We start from the raw sequence: 26174 nt of genomic DNA on the forward strand, positions 1-26174 counted from the left end.
GTATGTTAAGTCTAAGTTAACATCTTAGAAGCTCGCTTAACTCATCATAAAACAGGGGCGCCGCCACAACTCTTCCCCCTGGTGTTCACGATAAAGAGCTGGGCTTCCAGTGAGCACCGCTGAGATGTGGCTACTGTGGCAGTTGCCGAGCTCCGGAAGTACAGCTTTGCAAGCCCACAGGGCTGAGCAAGCAGTCCGGCCCTGCAGAATTCCCAGCATCCCATGCAGGCAGGGACTAGTCCCCTTGCAAGCCCTTTCACCGGTGCAATTAGAATGAGAAATCATGCCAGAAGCCACGCTCTGCGCTTATAATTTTAACTAAACAGCCCCAGAACGTGTTCACCAGGGAGCCTTTGACTTGGGAGATGGGTTCCCCTGAGGTCCTTTCCCTCCTCTAGCAACGGAGATCTGGGAACAGAGGTGGAGGTCCTGAGCCTGGCTGGGTCCTGAGCACATTCATTCTAGTAGGGAAGGAGGGCTGCCCTTGGACTCTCGGCTTCCTCCCACTCTGAGCTGCCATTTCTCAGCTTTAGCTCCAGCTCAGGTTTGGGGCAGGTGCTGTGCAACTTTAAGCCTCTGGCCCCCTGCACTCTCCAGACCCCATCACCTGCCAGTCTCCCAGCTCCCTGTGCCTGCTCACCTTCCCCACAGGGCCCCTGCCCTGGCTGTGCCCTGGCCTGGGGCATTCCTCCCTCAGATAGCCTCGTGGCTCACACCCTCCCCTCAGGTGCCACCTCCCCGTGAAACAACAAAGTCACCCACCCTCCTGATCCCTGTCCCAGTTTCTCTGCAGACCTCATCCCTGCCTTACACCCACTTCCTTCTCTTTATTGCGTATTTCCCCACTAGCAGCAAGCTCCACAAGTGCAGCAAGTTGTAGGCCTTTGGTTCTTGCCACATTCTCAGCAACTGACCAGTACCTGTTGCTCATTTTATCGACGGGGCCTTTATGAAAAGCTGCAGTTACTGAAACAAGTGGCACCAGAGAGGATCTGCCCTGTTGTCATGACTTTCATAGGGCAGTTCTGGGTCTTGGTGGCCAGGGAGGCCCTGGTGGGTACCGAGAACAGGATGGCTTTGGAAAGCCCATTGAGCACCAGGGGCGAGAAGGATGGTTCTGATGTGGATGCTGGGTGGGGAAAGCTGCTCGTTTTTAAGCAAAAGACCTCCTGGAGCTTTCTAGCCTCGGTGAAATACTTTTTTTTTCTTTTTAAAGAAAAAAATTTATTTATTTGACACAGACTGAGAGAGAGAGCACAAGCAGGGAGAGAGGCAGAAGGAGAGGCAGAGGGAGAAGCAGGCTCTCTGCTGAGCAGGGAGCCTGATGCGGGGCTCAATCCCAGGACCCTGGGATCATGACCTGAGCTGAAGGCAGATGTTTAACTGACTGAACCTCCCAGGCGTCCCTCAGTGAAATACTTTTTAATGAGCAATCACAGCCAAGACAGTCCGTGGCTCCACATTCATCCAGTGACAGGGGAGTATGTCTCTGGGTCCACTTCCGCCTCCTACAGCCCCATCTCGTGTCTGCACGGGGCCTGGCCCAAGGTAGCCCTCCTGGGCTTAGCTGCTTGGCCTCCAGACTTCAGTGCTTTGCTTCAGCCTCCGGGGAAGTTCTGCTGGCTCCTTCAGGGCTCCTGTCATGGGTCCGTCTGCTGTCTGTTTAGTCTACGCAAGTCCCTGGATGAGCCGGATCAGAGTTGGTCGAGGGCATAGGCTCGTGCCGTACTGAGGACAGCTTCCAGGTCAGCAGTGGTTCCGGTGCCCTGGGCCACCACCTGAGAGCCCCAGGCCTTGCCCCCCATGTGGCTGCATACCGCCAACGCCCAGGCCTCCGCTGTGAAGGCTGGCGTGGCACTCTGGGGACAGAAATAGAAGCGGCAGGGATGCAGGGCAGCCCTGCCCACCACCATCCACTCCACCTACCCTCGAGAGTGGCATCATGGTGATTAGCTGGGCACATGGTAGGGGAATCAGGGAGGAGATGGGAGAGCACTGGCCTGGGAACGTGGATGGAGGTTAATGAATGTCTGCTACTTGTTTGCAAGGGATGTGTGGCCTGGAGGGGGGGGTGGTAATTAGGGGAGCTCATGGTGCCTTCTCTGGTTGGGGGGTGTGGTTAGGGCTAAGAGATGGCCCTATCCCCGTTCTGGGGTGTCCCCATAGATACCCTCTACCCTGCCTCGGAGGAATCAAAGGCGTGGAACCAGAGAGCTAGACCGGGATGGGCGGCTCTCCTCCGTCCCTCACCTGGGTCACCTGACAGGCACACAGTACGTGCCCCAGCGGCTGGGGGCTGAGGAGGAGCACAGAGGTGCCAGGCGCCCGCTCACACAGCTGCCGCACCACCTTTACCAGCACCTGCGCAAGGGAGGGCAGATGGTGACCCTGCCACTCTCTGGATTCCCAGCTGCCTCCCGCTCAGGACTCTCCTCCTCCCAGACCCTGGGGCCACCCCCCTGCCCCAGCGCTCACTGAGAAGGACTCGGCAGCAACTGTGTCCACAATCAGGGGCCCCTGTGAGTGCCGCTGCAGCAGCTCCTGGGTTTTCTGTGCAGCCTGGGGGGGGGGGGGGCAGGAAGGACGGCAGGGGCATCAGGCGGGAAGGCAACTGGCCCCCACTTCCACACTGAGCCCCAATCCAGAAATTCCCGCCCCCAGCCAAGATCTTCGGCTTTGAGCAGAGGTGCCAGTGGTTCTGCCTCGAATGGCCTGTGTCCTTCCTCTCCCCCCACCACCTCTTCCCTTTCGCCACAGCTCCAGGCCCCCCCAAATAGGCCACTGAAGATGAGGGCCTAAGGCTGGAGCCCAGATGGACGAAACGGGGTGGGAGGAAGGCAGATCGGCAGTCAAGGAGCAATGCGGGCTCAAGGGCCTAATCAAGTCGGTCGGCTTCCCGGAGGGAGAGTCTGAGCCAGACTTGGGAGGTGAAGGAGAGGCACAGTTTGGCAGAGAGGGAAGTGGGGGGATGGCCTGCTGATGGTGCCCAGCTGGCGGGAGAGGGAGGAGCTGCCCCCCCGCCCCCCCCCCCGGCCATATGAGGCCCAGAGGCTTCTCAGCGTGCCTGCTGCAGCGGCTCTGACCCTTGCGGAGCCGCCTCTCACCTGCCGCAGCTCCAGCTTCCGGGCAGCCGTGTTGGCACGCCGCTGCAGCACCTTCAGTGCGGCCTGAAGTTCCCGCCGCTGCCACTGGGGCATCACGGCCGTGTCCACCGCCTACCGCCAGAAGCCTATGAGCCGGGCCCTTCCCTGGGCCACAGACTCTGAGGCCAGGGGAGGGGGGGAAGACACACACACACACACACACACACACACACACACACACACCCCGGGGCAGACAAACGTCGAGGCCAGCTGGAATCCAGCAGGAAGCCTAGGGAGTGACAGGAAGGGTCTGGGGAGGCACGGGGAAGGGAAGAGGACCAGGAGAGGGTGGGGAGCAGCTCCGCGGTAGGGGTGACCCTCACATCAGTAAGTCGTCCCATGTCCTTGGAGAGTCTCTGAGCCGCCACCACATCCTGGCTGCCCCGACTCAGCCGCTCTGTGGCAGCTTCGACCTCCTGGGCCAGGCTCTGGCCCACCTCTCGGGCCTGCGGGGGATGGAACAGGATGCTCGGGACTGCTCGGCTTACTTTCGCCTCCCCAGCACAGGGGCTCTCAACCTATTGCTAGTCGGGGCCAAATTAGAAATACTGAACCATCAGGATCAATCAAGGCAGCAGATAATCACGCCGGGGGCCAGCAGCTGGCACGGCCCCATCCGCACACCCGTGCGAACACTGCTTCTGCTGCTGGCGTCGCCCAGCCTGAGAGTGTCAACTGTGTGCCCCCCGCATCCAGCGGCCTCCCGGACCCTGCTGGCACGCCAACCTGCTGGGCCTGCTCCCCAGTGACGGCCAGCAGGCGGGTGGTGCCCTTGGTGAGCTGGCGCTCCCCAACGATGACCAGGTCCCCTATAGCCCCTGTGCGCAGCAGGTGCCTGCGGGCAGAGGGAGGGACAAGGAAGTCAGTGGGAACACTGGGATAGGAAAGAGCAGCCGAAGCTCCGAACCAGGGGCTGGGGGCTCCAGAGACCAAAGGAGGGTGAGGATCCGGGGGCCCCGGGTCAGGACAGGCAGGCAGGAGTGACTCACGTCCCACAGCACAGCTCCACAGAGGTCTGCAGTGCAGCCTGGGAGGCTGGGTCCAGCGCACGGGCCACAGGCACCCCCACTGACACCACCCGCACAGGGTCTGGGTATACCTGAGGGTGTACGGGGACAAGTCTGTTAACCAGTGTGTGGGGGGGTGTGCGTGTGTGTGTGTGTGTGTGTGGGTGTGTGGCAGGGGGCAGATGATCTTCACCAAGGGGGGGGCTCCCCAACTCACCTCATCCAGAGAGCGCAGGCCAGGGACACGGGCAGTGCGTGCCAGGGCCACGTCCTCCATGTACACTGGCTCGTCCTGCCTCACGGCGTCTTGCACAGCGCCCTCCACTGCCCGGAGCTGCTCGGGGGTCAGTGGAGCCTGGTGGGGTGGGGGGAAGACGGACAGACTGACAGGTCAGCCCCATGCCTGTAACTGATGCGGTAAGAAGCAGTCTGTTCACGGACTACCCTCAGGTGCTAAAACAGTGGCTAGCACATAGCGGTGCTCACTCAACCTTGGTGGAGCAGACAATTCTTTTCCTTAGTGGGGCCTGCTGGCAACTGCAGGCCTTTCATTACGCACTAAAAGTTAGAAGAAACGAACATGCTCTTCTGTACCAAGGGAGCTCACAACAAGGGGTGGCCCAACGGAAGAGAAACCCGGGACAGGGGGATGTGGGAGCAAGGACGGAGCCCGATGTGTGAGGAGGAAAGGGAGCCAGGGCGGCAGGGAAGGGAGGGCAGCTCAGTTGGAGCAAGATAAGGCTTGGGTGACAGCAGCAACAAGGAAGCTGGGTGGCTGGAGGTGGAAGGAAGGCTCTGGACACTGTCTGGCTGCCCCCCCCCCCCCCCGCCCCGCCGTGCGCAAGGAGCCTGAGGGCAAGACGCCCCCCATGGCCTCACAGTGACTGAGTGACAGGGGGCCCGGGTCCTCAGACTGGCCAAAGCCCCCTGCCACCTGACCACCTCTCTGTAAGCCTGCCGCCTCACTTGAAGTCTCTCTGTGCCCCGCTCACCTGGGTGGCCACGTCAAAGCGCAGGCGCTCGGGATTGAGATGGGAACCTCGCTGTTCCGTGCCAGGGCCCAGGGCCTGCCGCAGCGCCCAGCTGAGCAGATGCGTGGCCGTGTGCTTCTCCATACAGCCTAGACGCCAGGCCTGAAACACTGTTGTCACCCAGGAACCTGGGGCGTGGGGAGAGCCCAGAGGCAGCAGGACATCCCGAGTATCAGGGGTGCGGTCCTTACCTCATCCACGTGTAGCTGCACCTGGTCCCCCACCTTCAGGCCCTCAGGGGCCACGGCCTCGTGTAGGATGAAACCTCCACAGACCTGGGCCCGGGCCACTGGGAACAGCACATCCTGGGGAAGGGCGGGGGGGGGGCCCCAAGGCACTGGAGTGACGGTTGTAGCTTTTCCCTCCCCTTGGCTCCCTTCCCAGCTCAGGCCTGCCATGGGCAGAAATTGTGTGTGTGGGGGGAGGCTCACCTCCTGGCCCACCCGCACCAGGTAGCCTCGGTCTGAAGCCTGACCCCCCTGTTCAGCATAGAAGTTGGTTTTGTCCAAGAGGAGGCCACAGCGCTGGCCCTTCCCCACGGAGGCCACGGCTGTCCCGTCCTCTGCATACAGCTGGAGCACCTGGGCCTCACAGGTGCCGAACTCTGCCAGGGAGAAGCATGGTTATCAGTGCTAGGCAGGGCCGTGGGGCCCGGGGTGTGGGTCTGAGCCTTCCTTGAAGCCTGCAGGCACGGGGCTGGGGAGGACGGGGCCCTTTCAGGCGCCACAGCGACCCCTGGGGGCTACCCCAGGGAATGCTCAGGGCTGGGAGCGCCCATGGCAGACATCCCTCCCTATCAGCCCCACGTACACCTGTGGCCACCAGCCTCGGTCCAGCCTCTCACCATAACCCCCGCTGGGTCGCAGGGAGTAGCTGTACTTGGGACTGTCGTCAGTTGGAGGCACCCCTCGGCGCTGCAGCTCCCCCAGTGCGTGGACGTTCAGCTGCAGTCCCTGCTCCTGAACGGGCTCGGCCTGCCGTGACCTGTGCTGCGGGATGGGCGCGTGCGCATGGAAGGGGCACGCGGACGGTGCAATGGGACCTGAGCCTCCCCAGAGCCCTGTCCGGGCCACACAGCTGTGTGGACCCTGCACTCCCCTCAGGAATAAGCCGTCGGGGCTTGGCTGGCTGCTAGAGACCCTGGGCTGGCCGGTGAACCACCCAACAGGCAGGGTCTCGGGATCAGGCCTCCCTCCCACCCCTCACCCACTGCTGCCCTTGGAGGTCCCCTCTCTAGGACGCTGCGCTGGCCTCTCCCCTTCTGCTCTGGCTTAGCCCACTGCACTAGTGTTCTCTCCAGGCCGAGGGGACAGACCCTACCTCAGCCTCCTGTTGCCCTTAATAGCTGCAGCTCCTTCCCCAGGAACTCAGGGCTGGGGACGGGGTTGTCCCAACACAACCCTGGGCAGGGGTGCCCCAGCCTGTACCTGGGCCTCCTCCTGGGCCAGCCGCGCCAGCCCAGCCGAGTCCAGCTGCACCCCTTTCTCCTCCAGCATCAACTCTAGCAGGTCCAGGGGGAGCCCCAGGTTCCCAGACAGTGATAAGGACCAGGCCACTTCAGCTTTGAGGAAGGAAGACAAAGGGTGTTCAGGAGGGAGGGGCAGGATAGACCGAAGGGGAAGGAATGAGGGAGAAATAAGGGCCAGGGCTTTTCTAAGCATACAGAAGCCACCGGGTGCCAAGCACAAGTGTCCCCTCCCTACATCGGGTGGGTCCAGGAGAGGGGTCAGGCTTCAGGCTCTAAGGCCAGAGCTGGGGATAGCCCAGGGTACTCCTTTGTCATCTGTCATTTCAGAGGCGAAGGGAAGCTCATTCTAGGCATGAAGCCAGCCTTGGGAAGCAGGGACTGGAGGCAGGGCCAGCTGGGCAGTGGGGAAGTGGGGAGAAGCAGGGTGGTATCCAGCTACAGAGAGGTCTGGGTGCTGGAGACAGTGCAGGGAGAGGGACATGGGGGGAGGAGGGTGTGGATGCCAGGCACAGGCCTGCCTGGCTCACCTAAGTGAGGCCCTCACACCTTGGCTAGGCACCTCACTTACCAGGGAACAGTTCAGAAGGCCCCAGGCGCCTCAGGGTCCGATCGATGATCCGCCGACCCCGCTGCAGGGAGGCCAGGAAGGCTGCCTCATCCTCTGACACCAGGTTGGTTATCTGAACAGGGGCAGGGCAGGACTGGAGCTAGGCCTCCTCCAAAGGACAGCCGCTCTCCACCTGTCTCGTCGGCTCCTCCCTCCCCATCTGAAGCCAGTACCTGGGCTGAGTTCTTCTGTAGTTCTGGATAAGCGTCCCCCTGAGGGAGGTAGAGGGCTGAGAAGTGTGAAAGGCAACCTACCCACTCTGCACCTCCCCGCCCTGGGCCTCCCTGAGGACACCTGCCTTGGGAGCTCAGCTCAGGCCAATGGAAGGGGAATGGACCCAAATAGGGAATACAGGCAGAAGGGGGTCCCAAACTCAAAGGCTCAGCCGCCCAGGCAAGGAGACCTCCTGAGGGCTCCCCGCTTCTTGTACGCAATCCCAGTTTTCTCAGCCCCACAGGACCTGGGCTGGACATTTAGGATGGGGAACCTAGGCTGGGGGCACTATCTGGGCTCAGCTGCAAGCTTCCCGAGCACCCAGGGATGCCCAGAAGAGTTAGCTCTGCCCTCACCAGGGTCTCCACCACTATAGGCACCAGGCTGCCTAGGAAGCCAGGCGGTGCCCGCAACACCTCTGTAGAGAACCGCACAGCTCGACGGAGGATCCGACGAAGAACCAGCCTAGGGGGTTCAGAGGCCAGCTATGAACCCCCAGCCACCCTTGGTCAGCAGTATGGAGAGTGGGGAGGGCAAGGTCCAGGGTGTGTGCTCTCATCCCAGAGCCCTTGCCCTTTTCCCACTCCTCCTGCCACCTCAACCCAACCCACCTCTCCATCCCCTTCCTTCCTCTCCCCTGCAACCCCCCAGCAGCCCCTGCCTCCCTCTGTAGCCCTTCCAGACTCACGGGGCGCCCGACATTCCAGGGTAGACGCCATCAGCGATGCAGACACTGAGCGTGCGGATGTGATCGGCCACCACACGGTATGCCATGTCTGTGCGCCCCTCGTCTGCTGCTCCTACCCGGCCCAAGTAAGGGGGTGCCCCGCATCCCTGGCAAGTGGGAGACAAGGAGACATGGCTGCTGGCCCTGCCTGACATGGCCCAGGTGGGGTGCTCTTCATCAGCCCTAGAGCATCTGTCCTCACCCCTAAAGCCGACCACATCTGGACCGTCCTAGCTGGAGAAGCTTCCAACATGAAAGGGAGCCAGGCCCTGCCCTCCTGGGGCCACATTCAGCATTAACCATGATCGCGGCTGTGATCACGCACTGAATTTCTGCTATCAGAATGGGGAGGGTGCTTGAAGGATGCGTTGTCTAATATCCAAAACATCCTGCTCTGGGAGGTATTACTAGCCTTGCTTTTAAAAGGAAATGGAGGCCCAGAGGAGCTAGCTGAGTGCCACAAGGGCACGCAACACATCGGAGCAGATCTGAGATCTGAGGCTGGCCCATCTGACCCCAGGCGCTCTCCGCTGCCCACACCCACTCCTCCAGCCTCTATGGGGGGCGGGGGGGGGGGGGAGGGTGTAAGCTGTGCCTACATGTAAGTGCTCCAAAGCACAGCCCGGTTCATCCAGCTCCACACCTAGAGCTCCACACCTGTCTCTTCCCCGAGCTTCCCCCTCCCTCTGAACAGTCCTGCCACTCACCATACTGCTCGAGTCTGGAGCAGGCCTTGACTTTTATTTCCTTTCCCCATCCTATCCATCAATGGGGCCTTCTGTTCCTCTGTCTGTGAGGTCTTTCAGATCAATTACTCTTCTCCACCTCCACAGCTACCAGTCTAAGCCAGGCCCTGTTGTCTCTTCCCTGGATGAAATAGCCTCCCAGCTGGTTTCTTAGTGTCTTCTCAGGTCTCCCTCCAGCCCATCCTCCACAGAGTAACAAGAGTGGCCTTTAAAAGTGTCAATCAGGGCGCCTGGGTGGCTCAGTTGGTTAAGCGACTGCCTTCGGCTCAGGTCATGATCCTGGAGTCCCGGGATCGAGTCCCACGTCAGGCTCTCTGCTCAGCAGGGAGTCTGCTTCACATCATAGCTCAGCAAGGCCTCCTCCCTCTCATGCTCTCTGTCCCTCATTCTCTCTCTCGCAAATAAATAAAATCTTAAAAAAAAAATTTTTTTTTAAAGTGTCAATCAGATCATGGCCCTGCCCATCTCAGAACACTTCTCACCACACTTAGAAAAGCCCCACTTTGGACTTCAAGGCCCCACAAGGTTAACTTCTGCCTTCCTTTGTATGGTAGACTGTTTGCAAAAATGGCCACAATCCTTTCCTTTTCTGTGTGCATGCCACTTTACAACGTGACCACAGCTCCTTCCCATCCAGGGATAGAATCTATTTCTCCACCCCCTGAATGTGGGCTAGCCTTGTGACTTGCTTTGGCCAACAGAATGAGGCGGAGATGACACTGCTCTGAGCCTGGGCCTCGAGAGGCCTCGTGTGCTTCTGCTCTCCTTCTTAGAACCTTGCTGAGCTATGATGTGATGTGAACAAGCCCCCGCTAGCCTGCTGCTTGACACAGCCTGGTCACTCCCAGTGACCCAGCCAGCGACCCAGCCAGCCAGCCAGCCAGCCGATCCTCAGAAGTAGAACTGCCTAGCAGCTGACTACAGATGTATGAATGAACTCAAGAAAAGCAAAAGAATGACCCAACAAAGCTCAGCCAACATTGCTAGCCCACAGACTCATACGCTAAATAACTCGTTGTTATTTAAACTACAAAGTGTTTGGTGGTTTGTTACACAGCAAACTCTCCGGGACACATTCTCCAGCTACATCCCATGTGATTCTTCTTTACCTTTGTGTTCCTTTCCTGCCTCAGGGCCTTGGTATCTGCTGTCCCCTCTACCTGGAATGAGCTTCCTGTGCCTGGCTCCTCCTCTTTCAGGTTCCAGCTCAGAGATCATCTGCTTGGTAAGCCTTCCCTAACCACTTGGTCTAAGATTCCTCTGTACCCACCCCCTCTCCTAGTTACTATCACCTATGTTTACTGCCTGGTCACAATCTGCAATCTTGTTCAAATCTGCCATCTTGTTCTTTAATACATTTACTTATTATTTATCTCTTAGGCTACAATAGGAAGAAAGGAGTTAGGGCAATATCAGGTAATAAACATGAACCCTAGCCTCGTGTTTGACCCTGGTATCCTTGGTTGGTCACTGTTTCCACATGCAGGAACATGCAGAATTCTCAACAAAAATGGAAAGCAATAGGGGCGCCTGGGTGGTTCAGTTAGTTAAGCGGCTGCCTTCGGCTCAGGTCATGATCCTGGAGTCCCGGGATCGAGTCCCGCATCGGGCTCCCTGCTCAGCGGGGGGTCTGCTTCTCCCTCTGACCCTCTTCCCTCTCGGCTCTCTGTCTCTCATTCTCTCTCTCACAAATAAATAAAAAAATCTTAAAAAAAAAATTAAAAAAAAAAAAGGAAAGCAATAGCTTCTGGAAGGGAAGAGGCAGGCTCACCTGGTGTATGGCATTGAGCAGCGGGGAGAAGAGGTCAGTGTCGTAGGTGGAGCGTGCGCCCTGCAGCACAGCCACCAGCCTTTCCAGGCCCATTCCTGTGTCCACGTGCTGCTGGGGCAGGGGCTGCAGGCTTCCATCTGCCTCTCTGGCCAGGGAAGGTGTGCAAGGTGAGGCCCCACACAGGATTACAGGGGTGAGGCAGATGCCCAAGTGCAAGTGGAGGAATGAGGAGGGGGCTGACAGTGGGAGGAACCAGAAGGCAGTATCCACCCCTCCCCACCAAAGGCAGACAGTGATGGCCTTGATTCCTCTATGTACTTTCTCATAAAGGGTGAGCTCCACCCTCACCCCTGCTTGGGCCCTTGTCTGGACCCACACATCCCCTTTCTGGGACAGAATTCTTTGCCCTGAGAAAAAGACAGGTCAAGGCTGGAAGAAAATCTCAGAGATCATGAAGCTCAGCTACATCATGTGATAAAAGAGCAAAGGCCTGAGAGCAGCAGTGACTAGTTTAAACTGTTATGAGCATAGTCAGTTGGGCATCTGACTCTCGGTTTCGGCTCCGGGCATGATGTCGGGGTCGTGTTATCAGGCCGTGCACTGGGTTCCGTGCTGAGCATGGGGTCTGCTTGGGATTCTCTCTCTCTCCCTCTGTACCGTCCCCCCCACCCCCCCGCTCCTGTGTGCCCTCACACTCTCTAAATAAGTAAATAAATACAAACTGTTAAGAGCACAGACTAGGGTTAAATCAGTTATTATGTGAAAAGTATTTAGAAATGTGCCTGGCACACAGTAAACACCATTTAAGTGTTTGTTTTTTATAAGAAATGGATCAAAGTCTCCTGACTGCTACCTTCTCCACTTCTGGCCAGGGATTTTCCTCCTGCTTTAGCACCCTATTACCTGTTGTGTTGAATGAAGACCAGATTCCAAAGCTCCACCAGCTGGGGGGCTCCCACCCTACCAGCGAGGTCATAGTGGATCTCGGTACAGGGCCCACAAGGGCCAGCGTCCCCCATCTCCCAGAAGTTCTCTTGGGGTCCAAAGGAAAGCACATGGCTGGCAGGCACCCTGAGGAGAAAGCCAGGCGAGCGGTAGGGAGATAGACAAGCCTGGGAGCCAGAACCCTCTCGGCCATGAGAGCTTCTCCATCAAGCTCAGCCAGAGCGGAAACAGGGCTGACCCCAGTCTCCTAGGATACGCCGAGATTCTGAGGACTGATGCTGGTACTCTCTATTTGCCAGTCCTCTTGCCCTCCAGAAATGGACATAATGGGCTGAGGCAGACTTACCCTAAGTGGAGCCAGATGTCCCTGCTCTCCAGGTCTGGGTCCAATCCTGCCTTGGGGTCACCACCAAAGTAGGAGACCCAGAGCCTGTCCTGAGGGATCCCATAGACCTGAGTCAGGAGTTCCCAGGCCATGCTGCAAGCCTCCTCCTGCAGGGGAAACCCACATGGGGTGGGAGGAGGAAAATGGGTGAGAAGAGGGCCCCACTGAAGCACCAATCAAACCACACGAGTTTCAGCCCTCAACTTAAGACAAAATTCCACTGCCCACCTCGTTTCCAGAACAAACCATTACCATTTCTGCTTGAGTTTTTTTTTTCTCCTCCCCCTCTTCTAAATCCTTTCTTTCAAGTCCCATCCTCTCCATGAAATTGTGTTTCCACCCTAACCTGGGCTGATTGCTAACTCCTGCATTTTAGTATTTCTGCCTGCCCATTTATTCATACAATTACTGATTAGCCATTAGGCAAGAAGCACAGTCCTGGCCCTCAAGGAGCTTACAATCCAACTAGGGAAGTGAAACACATTCCTGCCATACCTGTTCACCTAGCACTTCACCTCTGTGTCCAGTATGAGTCCTGTCTATGCAGACAGTAGGAATGGAGACAGGACTAATCTTGAGCCCCTTCTTGGTGGACCACTGACCCTTTCCGAACTCCAGGGCTTCCTGGAGACTCACCTTAAAATATTCACCCCCAAAAGCCCAGTTGCCGAGCATCTCGAAGAAGGTATGATGGGAAAGGTCTCGGCCCACATCCTCCAGGTCACTGTGGCGTCCTCCAGCCCTCACACATTTCTGGCTGTTGGCCACCCGTCGGAAGCCTGCCATCTCGCTTCGTGGATTCACAGTGCCCAGGAAGATTGGCTTGAACTGGAAACACATGAAGGTCCCAGTTCTCATTCCCTCAGTAGAAGGGAGAGGTGGGGAGTGGGGTGTTCAGACTGAAGGCTGACTGTGCCCCTGAGAGTGCCGTGCATGGCCAACGGGGCAATCTGGGAGCCTGGGGGCACCTATCTCTGGTGTGTGTGGAGCAGACGAGGGGTAAATAAATCATGAAACAGAGACCCTCTGCTAGTAAACTAGGCAAGGTAAAAGGAGGAGGAATGTGTTGGTGGCTGGAAACAGGGCACTGAATGGCTTCATCCTCCATTTCAGCCTCTTCAAACCACACTCAATAACCTCTGGTATAAATCCGAGACCACAGGGCATGTCTCACAAAGTCAGCATTTAACAGCCTCTAAGGTTAATCTAGTCCCCCCTCCTCGCCCATTTTACAGATGAAGACAAATCTAGAGGGTAAGTGGTGCTCAAAGTCAAAAGCTTAGAGAACACAGTGTAGCACATACTAAGTGGTCAATAAACATTTATTTAATCAATTAGTTATCTTTATTTAAAGCATGAATAAATGAAGTCAGACTTCCTCCACCACTCTGCCCCCATAAAACTCCACACCCTCCATTCCTGGACCTAAAACTCAATCCAAACCCTTAAGTTCCCAAGTGCAGCTTTCCCCAAGCCTGCACTTGTGCCCGCAAACACTTGGCCTAACCACGAACTGCCCTTTCCCCAGAGGCCATGAGCTCCGCCCCTCGCTTCTTTTGCCCAATCCCGCGGCGCCTTTCTCCCGGCAAAAAAATCATAAACTCCGCCCCCGATCTGGGTGGTTCAGCCCCCACCTGGTTCATGCCCGCATTGACGAAAAGCAAACTGGGGTCGCCGCGGGGCCGCACGGAAGCGGACGGCACTAGCCGGTGGCCATGGCGGTCCCGAAAGAAGTTCAGGAAGGCGTCGCGCACGGCCGTGGCCTGGGCTGGAGGGGGCTCCGATGAGAGAGGCCGACGGCTGGGGCTCCCCCAGGGGGGCGACCTTCGAATGGCCCGCCTCAGTCGCCCGGCGGCAGCTGCCATCGATACCGCCATCTTAACTCGGGGCAGTGACTTCACGGGGTCAAAGGGCACCGCGGGGATAGAAGGTGACGTGAAGAGGCAGCCGCGCGCTTCCTACAGCGGACCCTGGCGGTAGGAGGACTGAAGACAGCCTTTATCGTCCCGGTAGAGTGAGCGGGAAGAGGGGACTTCAGCAGGAGCAGGCCAGCTGGCCTAGCACAGCTGCCTGGCACGTAGTAGGCCCTTAATTCTTTCATCATTAAACAAATATTCACTTAGGGGGCGCCTGGGTGGCTCAGTCGTCAAGCGTCTGCCTTCGGCTCAGGTCATGATCCCAGAGTCCTGGGATCAAGCCCCACATCGGGCTCCCTGCTCAGAGGGAGGCCTGCTTCTCCCTCTCCCACTCCCCCTGCTTGTGTTCCCTCTCTCGCTGTGTCTCTCTCTGTCAAATAAATCTTTAAAAACAAAACAAAAGGATTTAAACAAAACAAAAAGATTTTATTTATTTGATAGAGACGGAACACAAGCAGGGGGGTGGGAGAGGGAGAAGCAGGCTTCCCTCGCAGCAGGGAGCCCGATGCGGGCCTCGATCCTAGGACCTAGGACCGCCGGATCATGACCTGAGCTGAAGGCAGACGCTTGACGACTGAGCCACCCAGGCGCCCAAATAAATAAAATCTTCAAAAAAACCCCAAAACACACAGATATTCATTTAGAGCCTACTAGTGCCAGGCATTGTTTTAGGCCCTTAAGGGATATATTAGTCACAACTTTAACAAAAATCCTTGCTCTCCAGAAATCTATATTGTAGTAGTAATTGTTATGTTTATTACTTTTGCAGGGTTACAACTGGAGTTGCAGTAAGCAGGCATGGATTCAACTTCATGGGTGTGTGCGTGTGTGTGTGTGTTTCCAGGCTGAGGGAAGAACACAGGGTGCCAAGAGAGGTAATATCAGCATTCATTCAAGAAGCATTCAATAAATATATATTGAGGGGCACCTGGGTGGCTCAGTTGATTAAGCTTCTGCCTTCCGTTCAGGTTGTGATCCCCGTGGTCCTGCGATGGAGTCCTGTGTGTGTGGGGGGGGGGTCACTGCTCAGTGGGGAGTCTGCTTCTCCCTCCCCCTCCCCCTGCTCCTTCTCTCTCTCTCTCTCTCACTCTCTCTTAAATAAATAAAATCTTTTTAAAAAAAATATGTATCGATTATCAACCTTGTGCCAGGCACTGTTCCAGACACTTGCCAATGCCCTTTGTCCTTGGCATTGGGAATGACCGTTTTTTTCTTAGGGACTGAAGCAGGCCCTTTAGGAGTCTAATGGAGACTGAAGCCAAACAGCATCTGCTCCATTATTAATTGCTTAATAACATTTGGTCTTTTAATTTGCCTGGGGATTAGAGAGAATCCAGGTTGTCAAGGCAAGATGAAGCTCCTGACCAACAGCTGCAGAGATTTCTCTCTCTCTCAGCTTCCCGGTGCCCTAGGCTTTTGTGTGCTTTACATTAGGGTAAGACAGATACCTGCTCCACATCCTGCTTCTGTCTTTTTCTCCATGGTAACAGCTGTGACCGTGATGCCAACACATGCCCTTGTGGGTACAGCCAAGGTCCTCATGGGGCTTCTCGTGATAACCTCTGCTCTTGGGTTGGGAAACTTAAGCAGGTTAAGGAGAGACATTGCCAAGGTTAAAGCCCAAAAGGGGCAGCAGATCTGGAATCAGTGTGTTCACCTACAAGGCCGCAGCCATCCACGTGGGCTCTTTTGGTCATTCTTGATGAGTTATGTTATTTAGGGACTTTTGAAACATGGTTTCCTTGGGAAATGTGTATTCTTTTTTGGACTTGAGTTTCTATAGCAATAGTGAATTGTCAACTTTGTATTCTGACAGAGCACATAGCATCTATCCTGTGATCCTCTGTTTCTTCCCTTGCCCACGGAAATTAAGAGTTGTTTTGAAAGTGTGTTTTGCCTGTTATGGTGTTTCCAATGTTTTTGGAACAGGAACCCAAAGCCAGATGGGGATTTCTGTGAGATTGATGATCTTGAGACAAGACTGTGAAATTCTTCCCCAAACTGAGATGGGAGTGTTTTGCTAGAGAAACCTAGCTGGGGCCTCTAACCAATACTGATGTCAACTTTCTTTCTTTTTCAGATTTTTTTCCAGAAACTTTTTTTTTTTTTTAGATTTTTTTAAAATTTATTTATTTGAGACAGAGAGAATGAGAGAGAGAGAGCACATGAGAGGGGGGAGGGTCAGAAGCAGAAGCAGGCTCCCTGCCGAGCAGGGAGCCCGATGCGGGACTCGATCCAGGGACTCCAGGATCATGACCTGAGCCGAAGGCAGTCGCTTAACCAACTGAGCCACCCAGGCGCCCCAGAAACTTTTTATATTATAGTAGGAACTCCGTGTTTTTAAAGATTTTGTTTATTTATTTTAAAGAGAGAACATGAGCAAGGCAGGGGGAGGAGCAGAGTGAGAGTGGGAGGGAGAGGGAAAGAATCTCAAGCTGACTCCGTGCTGAGCGCAGAGCCTGACTTGGAGCTTGATCTCATGACCCTGAGATCACGCCTGGAGCCAAAACCAAGAGTCGGACACTTAACCAACAGCCACCTAGGCACCCCAGGAACTTTTTATCTTTAGACTAACATGGAAATAGTGTGGAGCCATGGATTTTTTTTTCCAAACAGCTTTATTGAAATATAATTCACATACCGTACAATTCACCCATTTTACATGTACAATTCAGTGACTTTCAGTACATTCACAGAGTCCTTATCTGTTACCATAATCACTTTCACAACACTTTCATTATCCCAAAAGAAACCTCATACCCTTTAAGCCGTTAACTACCCCCAGCCCTCTCATCCCTAGACAACTACTAATCTACTTTCTGTCTTTGTAGATTTGCCTATTCTGAACATTTCATATAAATGGAATCACACAATATATGGTCCTTTGTACCTGGCTTAGTTAGCATAATGTTTTCAAGGTTCATCCATGTTATAGCTTGTGTTGTGGACTTTTAGAAATTCATTTCTTGCGTTCTCTGTTTGAAGAAGGGTTTTTCCTTCATCTTACTATTTGTCCCTGCCATTAAAAGATGATCATTTTCTTTTCTTTAAATGTGGTATTCTCTGGTAAGTCAGTCTCTTTTTTCCCCCAGGGAAGCCAAGTGGTTCTTTTAGGATTGTGATGTATTTGTTCTGATTTGCCACTGTCCTCGGATGAGGAAGTGAAGCTTAAGGTCTGCAGTTTCTCAAGATAGATACGTGTTGAGAGAACTTACCAGACTGGGACGTTACTGACCTGGGAAATGCTCTCCGAAGTACTTATGCCTTTGTATTTGTAAGAATTTCATTTTGGGGGGCACCTGGGTGGCTCAGTCGTTAAGCATCTGCCTTTGGCTCAGGTCGTGATCTTGGGGCCCTGGGATGGAGCCCCTCATCGGGCTCCCTGCTCAGTGGGGAGTCTGCTTCTCCCTCTCCCTCTGCCCCTCCCCGTTTGTGTTCTCTCTCTTACTCTCTCTCTCAAAAAAATAAATAAAAATCTTAAAAAGAGGGGCACCTGGGTGGCTCAGTCATTGGGCGTCTGCCTTCGGCTCGGGTCATGATCTTGGGGTCCTGGGATCGAGCCCTGCATTGGGCTCCCTGCTCGGCGGGAGGCCTGCTTCTCCCTCTCCCACTCCCCCTGCTCATGTTCCCTCTCTCGTTATGTCTCTCTCTTTCAAGTAAATAAATAAATAAAATCTTAAAAAAAAAAAATCTTAAAAAGAATTTCATTTTGGGGTTTAAGGTACAAATTGAGTCTGTTTCCTGGGAGCTATTCAGCTGGGTTTGGACACTGCCTTCCCTGGGTCTGGGATTGCCCTTGTGTTGTTTGACTTACTTATCTTGGCAGGTCCAAGGCACCCATTCTTTGTGCCTTCTCTTTTCACCTTATTCATGAGAAGCAATGCCCTTACTCTGGGAATGGAAATGGTCCTTCCTGATTTCCCCATTGGCTTTGAGAGCAGGAACCTGAGGTCAGTGATGCATTCTGTCCGGGACTGATGGTCAGAGAAGACACAAGGGAATTTTTACCCTTACTGAGCATAGGGAACTCAGCTTTGGGAACTTCCCTATCATAAAAGCTGTATTTTAGTGTCGGGGTTAAAAGTTCAACCTATAAGAGGTATTCCTAGTTTTATTTATTTATTTATAGCTTTGCCTTATCTGGATTGTGAAAACCACATTTTTTTTTTTTTAAAGATTTTATTTATTTATTTGACAGAGAGAGACACAGCGAGAGAGGGAACACAAGCAGGGGGAGTAGGAGAGGGAGAAGCAGGCTTCCCGCTGAGCTGGGAGCCCGATGCGGGGCCCGATCCCAGGATCCTGGGATCACGACCTGAGCTGAAGGCAGACGCTTAACAACTGAGCCACCCAGGCGCCCCGTGAAAGCAACATTTGTCAAACTTCACTATGCAGGGGACTTCCTGGGATCTTGTTAAAAATGCAGACACTGGGGGCCCCTGGGTGGCTCAGTTGGTTGGGCGACTGCCTTCGGCTCGGGTCATGATCCTGGAGTCCCTGGATCGAGTCCCGCATCGGGCTCCCTGCTCGGCGGGGAGTCTGCTTCTCCCTCTGACCCTCCCCCCTCTCATGTGCTCTCTCTCTCATTCTCTCTCTCAAATAAATAAAATCTTAAAAAAAAAAAAAAATGCAGACACTGATTCAGTAGGTCTGGGTCAGCTCGAAATTCTGTATACCTAGCAGGCTCCTAGGTGAAGCTGTTGCTGCTCCTAGCCTACTAGACCATACCTTGAGTGGCAAGACTGTGGTAGAGGACTCCTGGGAAGAATCGGGACACAGACTTTTGCTTGGGGCGAGGTCGTAGGGTTTGGGTGCTCCTGGGCTCTCCCCTCTCTCTCTCAGCGAGCGGGTGGAGCCAGGAGCCCCTCGTGCGCATGCGTGCTCGCTCTCACCCGCTCCAGCCCGGGTCCACGCGAGGGTGGCGTCTGCGTCCTCCTGTTGCTAAGAGACGTGGAGATTGAGGGGCGCGGCGGCGGGGGATGGGAGCCGAGCGGAACCGAGCGAGGGCATGGGGGCACGGGTGGCGGGGCTCCACGGATGGAAGCCTCCCGGGATCGGGAATTCAGCAATTAGTGGACCCTCAGGGTCTCAATGCCCGCGTTTGTCCTTATGCATTTTTAAAATGATTACATGTTAAATGGTTATATATAAGTACCTACCTATTTTCGAGTTGCCTCTTGGCCAGGAAGATCTAAATAAAATATTTTCTTTTTTTTTTTTAATTTTTTTAAAAAAGATTTTATTTATTTATTTGACAGAGAGAGACACAGCAAGAGAGGGAACACAAGCAGGGGCAGTGGGAGAGGGAGAAGCAGGCTTCCCGCAGAGCTGGGAGTCCGATGCGGGGCTCGATCCCAGGACCCTGAGATCATGACCTGAGCCGAAGGCAGATGCTTAACGACTGAGCCACCCAGGCCCCCCTAAATAAAATATTTTCTATCTGGCCCTTTGGGGAAAAAAAAAAAAGGCCAACCCCTGTGTTAGAGGTGGTTTTTCTTTTTAATATTTTTTCCCCTAAATCACATAGTAAAACACAGATGTAGAAAAGTCAATCAAACCAAATGTATAGCTTAATTATTAGAAGATGTACATCTTTGTATCCACAATCCAGATCGCAAAATAGAACTTTGCAGCAACCCCAGGAGCCCTCTCTGGACTCCCCCCGCTCCCCAACCACCTTCCTCCTTCCAAAGGTGACCACTACCCCGACTTTCACAGTAATCACGATTTGGGTGTCTTTATAGTTTTATCACCCCTTAGATGTATCACATCCTTAGATGTATTTTAAAAAGCTTACTTGAAAGGCATTTTCAGTCTTTTTTATCTGTGGATTCCCTCCTAATCTCCTTTTTCTTACAGTGTGTAGAATTTTTCAGTCTGTTTTTGCTGACTGCATATTCAATGTTCAACTTGTTTAACATGTTCTTCTGCCCTCTCTTATTTTAATCAAATTAGCACGTGGATCCAGAATGGTAATCAGACACAGGTTTGGATCCCTTTGGCGAGACTCTACATGGTATACTTTTTCACCAGAGGGCACATTGATGTCTGGTTATCTATCTATGATCTTCAGAGCGACATATACAGGATGTCTATATCTGTTAATTCACTGAACGGAGCAACATGGTGGTATTCACGCTCTATCATCTCTTTTTCATTTATTAGTTGGAATCTTTCTAAAAAGAGATGCTTCCTCTAATCTTTTTTTCACCAGTGGTACAGTTAATGTAGAAAAGGCAGGATAGGTGCTTGATTTTTCCCCATTGAGTTATCAGTGTTTAATTAAGATAATGAATTTATTTCCCATTACCCTTCAAAGGTGACCTGTTATTATATTTTTCAGTATAATTTTTTTTGTTTGTTTTGTTTTTTAAAGATTTTGTTTATTTATTCATGAGAGACAGAGAGAGAGAGAGAGAGAGAGAAGCAGGCTCCCAAGGAGCAGGGAGCCCGATGTGGGACTCGATCCCAGGACCCTGGGATCATGACCTGAGCCGAAGGCAGACGCCCAACCATCTGAGCCACCCAGGCGCCCATATTTTTCAGTATAATTATGAACTCATGAACTGCAGCATATTTGATGGTTTCATTCCTTTGCAATTATTATCTCTGTTAAAACTCAGATTGTTCCATCTTTCCTCAGTGGGAGCCCCTTTGATTTGACTTCCAAGTCCTTTTGTCATGACCCTGGTAGTCATTGATAGGTTTCTTGCTTTCTGTTATGACAAGATATTTCTGGCTCCCATTGCACATTTCTTGCCTTAGACTTGAAACTGTTGTTTCCAAAAGTCCTGGTTACTTTTAGTGGGAAATGATATTCCCAAACTATAAACGGGCTGCTAGGGATGCTCATTGCTACTGGGTTGGTAATTGTTTCTAGGTTTTTATGGAGGACAGAAATGGGAAGAATATCTATTTACAGATAAAATGTTCCATTAGAGGGTTTTTTGTTTTGTTTTTTTAAGAGAGACTGAGCAGGGGAGGGGAGGAGGGAGGGGGAGAGGGAGAGGGAGAGAGAGAATCTGAAGCAGGCTCCACACCCAGCGCAGAGTCTGATGCAGGACTCCATCTCACCCTGAGATCATGACCTGAGGTGAAATCAAGAGTCAGACACCTAACCAATTGAGCCACCCAGGCGCCCCTCCATTAGAAGGTTTTAAGCACAGGAGAGACATGACCTGATTTAAGGTTTTGAAAGAGCATACCATTGTGAGAGGATGGACTATGAGAGCAGGAGGGGGAGGCAGGAATGCCTATTAGGATGTTGTTTTTCAGGAGAGCGGTGCTGGACAAGACTGAAGCAGCAGAGACAAGAAGAGCTTGGATTCAGGCTATATGTGGAAACAGCTATATATGCTAATGGAGGGAGTGCAGGGAAGGAGGGAAGAGACTCAGTTCTAAGTTTATGACCTGAGGAATTGGGCGCGTGGTGGGTGCCATTCACTGGCATGGGGAAGCTTGCAGAAGGAGCTGGTCTGTGGAAGGGAAAACAAGAGTTTGCTTTGGACATATTAAGTTTAAGTTCAGACATCTTAGTGGAGATGTCACCCGATGGGTATAAAAGTCTGGAGTGCAGAGGCAAGTCAGAGCTGCAGCTATAGATTTGGGAGTCACTAGTACATCGGTGGTCCTGGATGAGATAAGATCACCTGACGGAAGAGTGAGATGAAGGAGAAGCAGAGAGCGTCCGTCCTCAGCTGCATCCTGGGGAGCTGGAAGAGGAGAGTCCTGCAGGGAAGCCTGAGAAGACACTGGGGGTCAGGAGGAAAACGAGAAAGAGGGTGGCCACACCAAAGCCTCAAACAGAGGAGATGATGTTCGAGAAGGAGGGAGTGGCCAGTTGTACCGAGTGCTGCTGAGGGTTGGGCAGGGGAGACCTGACCAGCAGACTGAGCGAGACTGGAGAAGGTTCAGTGGGCTGGTGGGAAGGAAAGGCCAAGGCGGTGAGAGAGGCAGGGTGAGAAGGCGGACCCAGGAAATACAGGCAATTCTGGAGGAAATTGGCAGGGAAGAGAAGCAGGAAAAAAAAGTAGAGGCTGGAAGTGGCTGTGGGCTCAAGAGACCACGTTTCTTTCTTTGTAAGAACAGCCACATTAAGGCTTGTGTGCAGGTGGGTATGACCCACTAGAGAGAAGAAACTGATAAAGCCAGAGAATGAGAGGATTATTGCAGCAGCAAAGTTTTTAAGTATTTGAAGAGATTGAAAACTTCAGTACAAAGGGGAGAGATAGGCCACCGCCAGGAGCTGTGACACTCCTTCTATTATACTCAGGAACAGAGGTCTGGGTACCAATGCCAGTAGGTCGGTGGAGGTAGGGCTGGGAAAGCGAGGGAAGACTCATTCATCCTCCTGCATCTCCTTCCTTAGTGAACATGTAGTGAGTGAAGAGATGAAATTGCTGCCTTGAAAAAAAGCTCCTTTAAAAAAACAAACATGCATTTGATTCTTTTTTTTAAAAAAAGATTTCATTTATTTGAGAGAGGGAGAGAGAGAGTACACACCAGCAGGGGTGGGGGCAGGGAGGGTCAGACGTGGGGCTCGATGCAGGGCTCGATGCGGGGCTCCATCCCAGGACCCTGAGATCATGACCTGAGCCAAAGGCAGACGCTTAACCCACTGAGCCACCCAGGTGCCCCTGCCTTGAAAATCTCCTTGAGGGAGATTTAGGAAAGTGTAGTAGATTAGCTGACAGTATTGGCTGCCCATATATAAGATTTAAGGTAAAAATAACTTTTTTGTGACCCTGTAGGGTCACAGATGGTGACTAGATTTATTGTGGTGATCATGTATATAAATATCTCAATGTATAAAAATACTGGAATCATTATGTTGTACACCTGAAGCTAACACAATGTCACATGTCAATTATACCTTAATAAAAACAGAAAGATTTGGGGGCGTCTGGGTGGCTCAGTTAGTTGAGCGTCCGGCTCTTGGTTTTGGATCAGGTCATGATTTCAGGGTCCTGCAGTTGAGCCCCGCATGGGGTTCCACATTCAGCAGGGGAGTCTGCTTGAGGATTCTTTCTCCCTCTTCCCCTCCCTTCAAGCACGCTTGGGAGTGCGCACTCTCTCTCACAAATAAATAAACAAATCTTAAAAAAAAAAAAGAGAAAGATTTGAGGTCATGGATTTAAACTGAGACTGGTCAACACAGTGGGATTTTCTCCATCTATGCTTAGCTGCTCAGGTGCAAGCCCAGAGCAGATGGATCATTGGGCATAATTAGGGCTGGGGTTCTGCTATCTGAGTGTGATGGAGGGAGCGGGGCAGACACGAGTAAGGTGTTTGCGGGGAACTGGATCAAGGCCTATACTTTGTTCAGTATTCGAGTTCTAAACCCTATCTGCAGGTGCTCATCTCAACCAATAGCTTTAGTTGGCATTATTTGCCCAATCTTGAAACACAAACCTTAAACAAAAACATGATATATATATGTGACTCCTCCCTCTCTTCTTCCTTTGGAGGCTTGTTGTTGTTGTTGTTATTTTTTAAAGATTCTATTTATTTGAGAGAGAGAGAGAGCATGTGCACATGCAGGGGGAGAGGCAGAGGGAGAGGAAGAAGTAGGCTTCCCGCTGAGCAGGGAGCCCCACGCCGGCCTGAGCCTGATCCCAGGACCCTGAGATCATGACCCCAGCCAAAGGCAGACGCCTATCTGACTGAGCCGCCCAGTCGTCCCGGGAAGCTTTGTTTTTTTTAAGGTGGAGAAAAGGGACAAGAGACTCTTAGCCTGTAACATTTAAAAGTCATGTTAAAGAGATAGTATGTTATCTTTGAAGAATGAAGACAAAATACAATTTCAGATAAAAAGGAGGAGAGCTTATCATCATTAGACAGCACCACAAGGAAATTCTTCTGGCTGAAGGGGAATACTCCCTGATGGGAAGTTGAGTCTTTAGGTAAAGGAAGAACACCGGGATTGATAACTATGGATAAAAAGCCTATCTTTTTTCTTCAATTTATTTAAAAAAAATTTAGCCATTTAAAGCAAAATAATTTTGTAATTGTATCATTCCATTTATTGCTCCTGTCCATTATGTTATGTAATACATATGTCATAAGTATGGTTATAACATAAAGGATGGGCGTGGTAGTGGAACGATACAGTTGCAAAGTTCTTACATTTTATAAGGAGCAGAATAATATTCACCCTAGGTGGGCTCTGGATAGTTAAGGATATATATTAAAATCCTTAGAGCCACAGTTCTTTAAGTGTGATACAAAGACTTTGGGGGATCCCGGAAACTCATTCAGGAGGGCTGCGAGGTCCTCCTTTTTCCAACAAGGTATGTTTATAAGGCTGCATTCTTCTTCTTCTTTTTAAAGATTTTATTTATTTATTTGACAGAGAGAGACACAGCGAGAGAGGGAACACAAGCAGGGGGAGTGGGAGAGGGAGAAGCAGGCTTCCCGCTAACAGGGAGCCTGATGCGGGGCTCGATTCCAGGACCCTGGGATCATGACCTGAGCCAAAGGCAGACGCTTAACGACTGAGCCACCCAGGTGCCCCAAGGCTGCATTCTTCTTCCTGTAGGCCAACCAAAACAGCCTATCACAACAGATTGATGCAGAAGTCGATATGAGTATCCATCTGTCTTTTATTAAGCCAGATATTAAAGAAATTTGCAAAAACGTAAAACAGTGCCTCTCTTCTCACTAAGTTTTTAAAATATATTTTATTTTATTATTTATTTATTTATTTTTAAGATTTTATTTATTTATTTGACAGAGAGAGAGATAGCGAGAGCAGGGACACAAGGAGGGGGAGTGGAAGAGGGAGAAGCAGGCTTCCCGCTGAGCAGGGAGCCCGATGTGGGACTCCATTCCAGGACCCTGGGATCATGACCTGAGCCGAAGGCAGACGCTTAATGACTGAGCCACCCAGGCGCCCCTATTTGTTTATTTTTTTAAAAAAAGATTTTATTTATTTATTTGACAGAGAGAGAGAGAGATAGCGAGAGCAGGAACACAAGCAGGGGAGTAGGAGAGGGAGAACCAGGCTTCCCGCAGAGCAGGGAGCCCGATGTGGGGCTCGATCCCAGGACCCCGGGATCATGACCTGAGCCGAAGGCAGACGCTTAACCGACTGAGCCACCCAGGTGCCCCTAAAATATATTTTAAAAAGTATTTTTTCATAAAAACATGTTGTTTATGTTAACATGAAAATACTTAAATATTTAAAAATTTTTCAGTTTAATTTCATATATCTGTATATCTATGTCTGTCCCCCATAAAAGGTCTTTGGGGAACTTCAGTACTTTTTAGGAGTACAAAGTGGTCCTGAAACCAAAATGCTTGGTAATGGCTGCTGCAGAGCCAACACTCAGAAATGATGCAATGCGTAGCATTATTCACAATAGCCAAAAGGTGAAAACAATCCAAATGTTCATCAGGGGAGGAATAGATAAACAAAATGTGGTGTATACATACAATGGAATTATGACTCTGCCTTAAAAAGAAATGAAGTACTGATACATGATACCATGTGGATGATCCTGGAAAACGTTAACGCTGATTGAAAGAAACCAAACACAAAGGGCCACATACTGCATGATTCCGTTTATATGCAATGATCACGGTAGGCAAATCCATAGACACAATGCAGACTGGTGGTAGCCAGGTGCTGAGGAAGGGGAGAATAGGGAATGATTGCCGCATGGGTATGGAGTTTTATTTTGGGAAGATGGAAATGTTTTAGAACTGGATAGAAGTCGTGGTTGCGCAACATTGTGAATGCGTTAAATGTCACTGAAGTGAACATTTTAAATGGGTTAACTTTATGTGATGTGAATTTCACTTCAATAAAAAAATAATAACGTAACAAAGTATAGATAAAAAGCCAATGGAGGGGGTGCCTGGGTGGCTCAGTCCCTTAAGCATCTGCCTTCAGTTCAGGTCATGATCCCAGGGGCCTGGGATCCAGTTCCATCAGGCTCCCTGCTCAGTGGGGAGCTTGCTTCTCCCTCTCCGCCACTGCTCCTGCTCTCTCTCTCTCGCTCTCTCTTTCAAATAAATAAATAAAATATTAAAAAGAAAAGAAAAGAAGGTATCAAAAAGAACAAGCCAATGGAGAAGTTAAAATGGAATTATAACAATGTAGTTCACTCCAAAGAAGTGCAGCCCATGAACTATTTTTGATAGCAAGAGTAAACGGTAGAAAAGGCTTTAGAAAAAACCCTAAACAAAGAGAGTCTAGTTTATGATAAGCCTGC

General features: G+C 52.0%; 2 protein-coding genes across 2 annotated transcripts in view; one reads left to right on the forward strand and one right to left on the reverse strand.

The window, feature by feature from the left end:
* Positions 1-1207: 1207 nt before the first annotated feature.
* On the reverse strand, positions 1208-13990 carry AARS2 (alanyl-tRNA synthetase 2, mitochondrial). The gene is made up of 22 exons (XM_045866965.3): positions 13678-13990; positions 12680-12871; positions 12005-12150; positions 11617-11784; positions 10714-10858; positions 8158-8303; positions 7826-7934; positions 7430-7468; positions 7218-7329; positions 6609-6742; positions 6026-6170; positions 5613-5785; positions 5373-5486; positions 5143-5283; positions 4368-4505; positions 4133-4242; positions 3870-3978; positions 3467-3589; positions 3105-3215; positions 2476-2559; positions 2251-2361; positions 1208-1859 (listed from the first exon to the last, which is right to left on the reverse strand). The coding sequence occupies exons 1-22, from the start codon at positions 13918-13920 to the stop codon at positions 1695-1697; spliced, it is 2958 nt and encodes a 985-aa protein (XP_045722921.1). The 5' UTR covers positions 13921-13990; the 3' UTR covers positions 1208-1694.
* A 781-nt stretch (positions 13991-14771) lies between these two features.
* The window catches only part of SPATS1 (spermatogenesis associated serine rich 1), a 52016-nt gene continuing 40613 nt past the window's right edge, over positions 14772-26174 (forward strand). Inside the window, exons 1-2 of the mRNA XM_064598385.1 lie at positions 14772-14775; positions 14822-14834. Of these exons, the coding sequence (XP_064454455.1) occupies positions 14772-14775; positions 14822-14834 (17 nt within the window). The remainder of the gene's footprint in view (positions 14776-14821; positions 14835-26174) is intronic.

This window comes from Mirounga angustirostris, unplaced genomic scaffold, assembly GCF_029215605.1.
Source record: "Mirounga angustirostris isolate CCGP_5_RB_7025 unplaced genomic scaffold, mMirAng1.0.hap1 SCAF_8, whole genome shotgun sequence".
NCBI classification, from domain to species: domain Eukaryota; kingdom Metazoa; phylum Chordata; class Mammalia; order Carnivora; family Phocidae; genus Mirounga; species Mirounga angustirostris.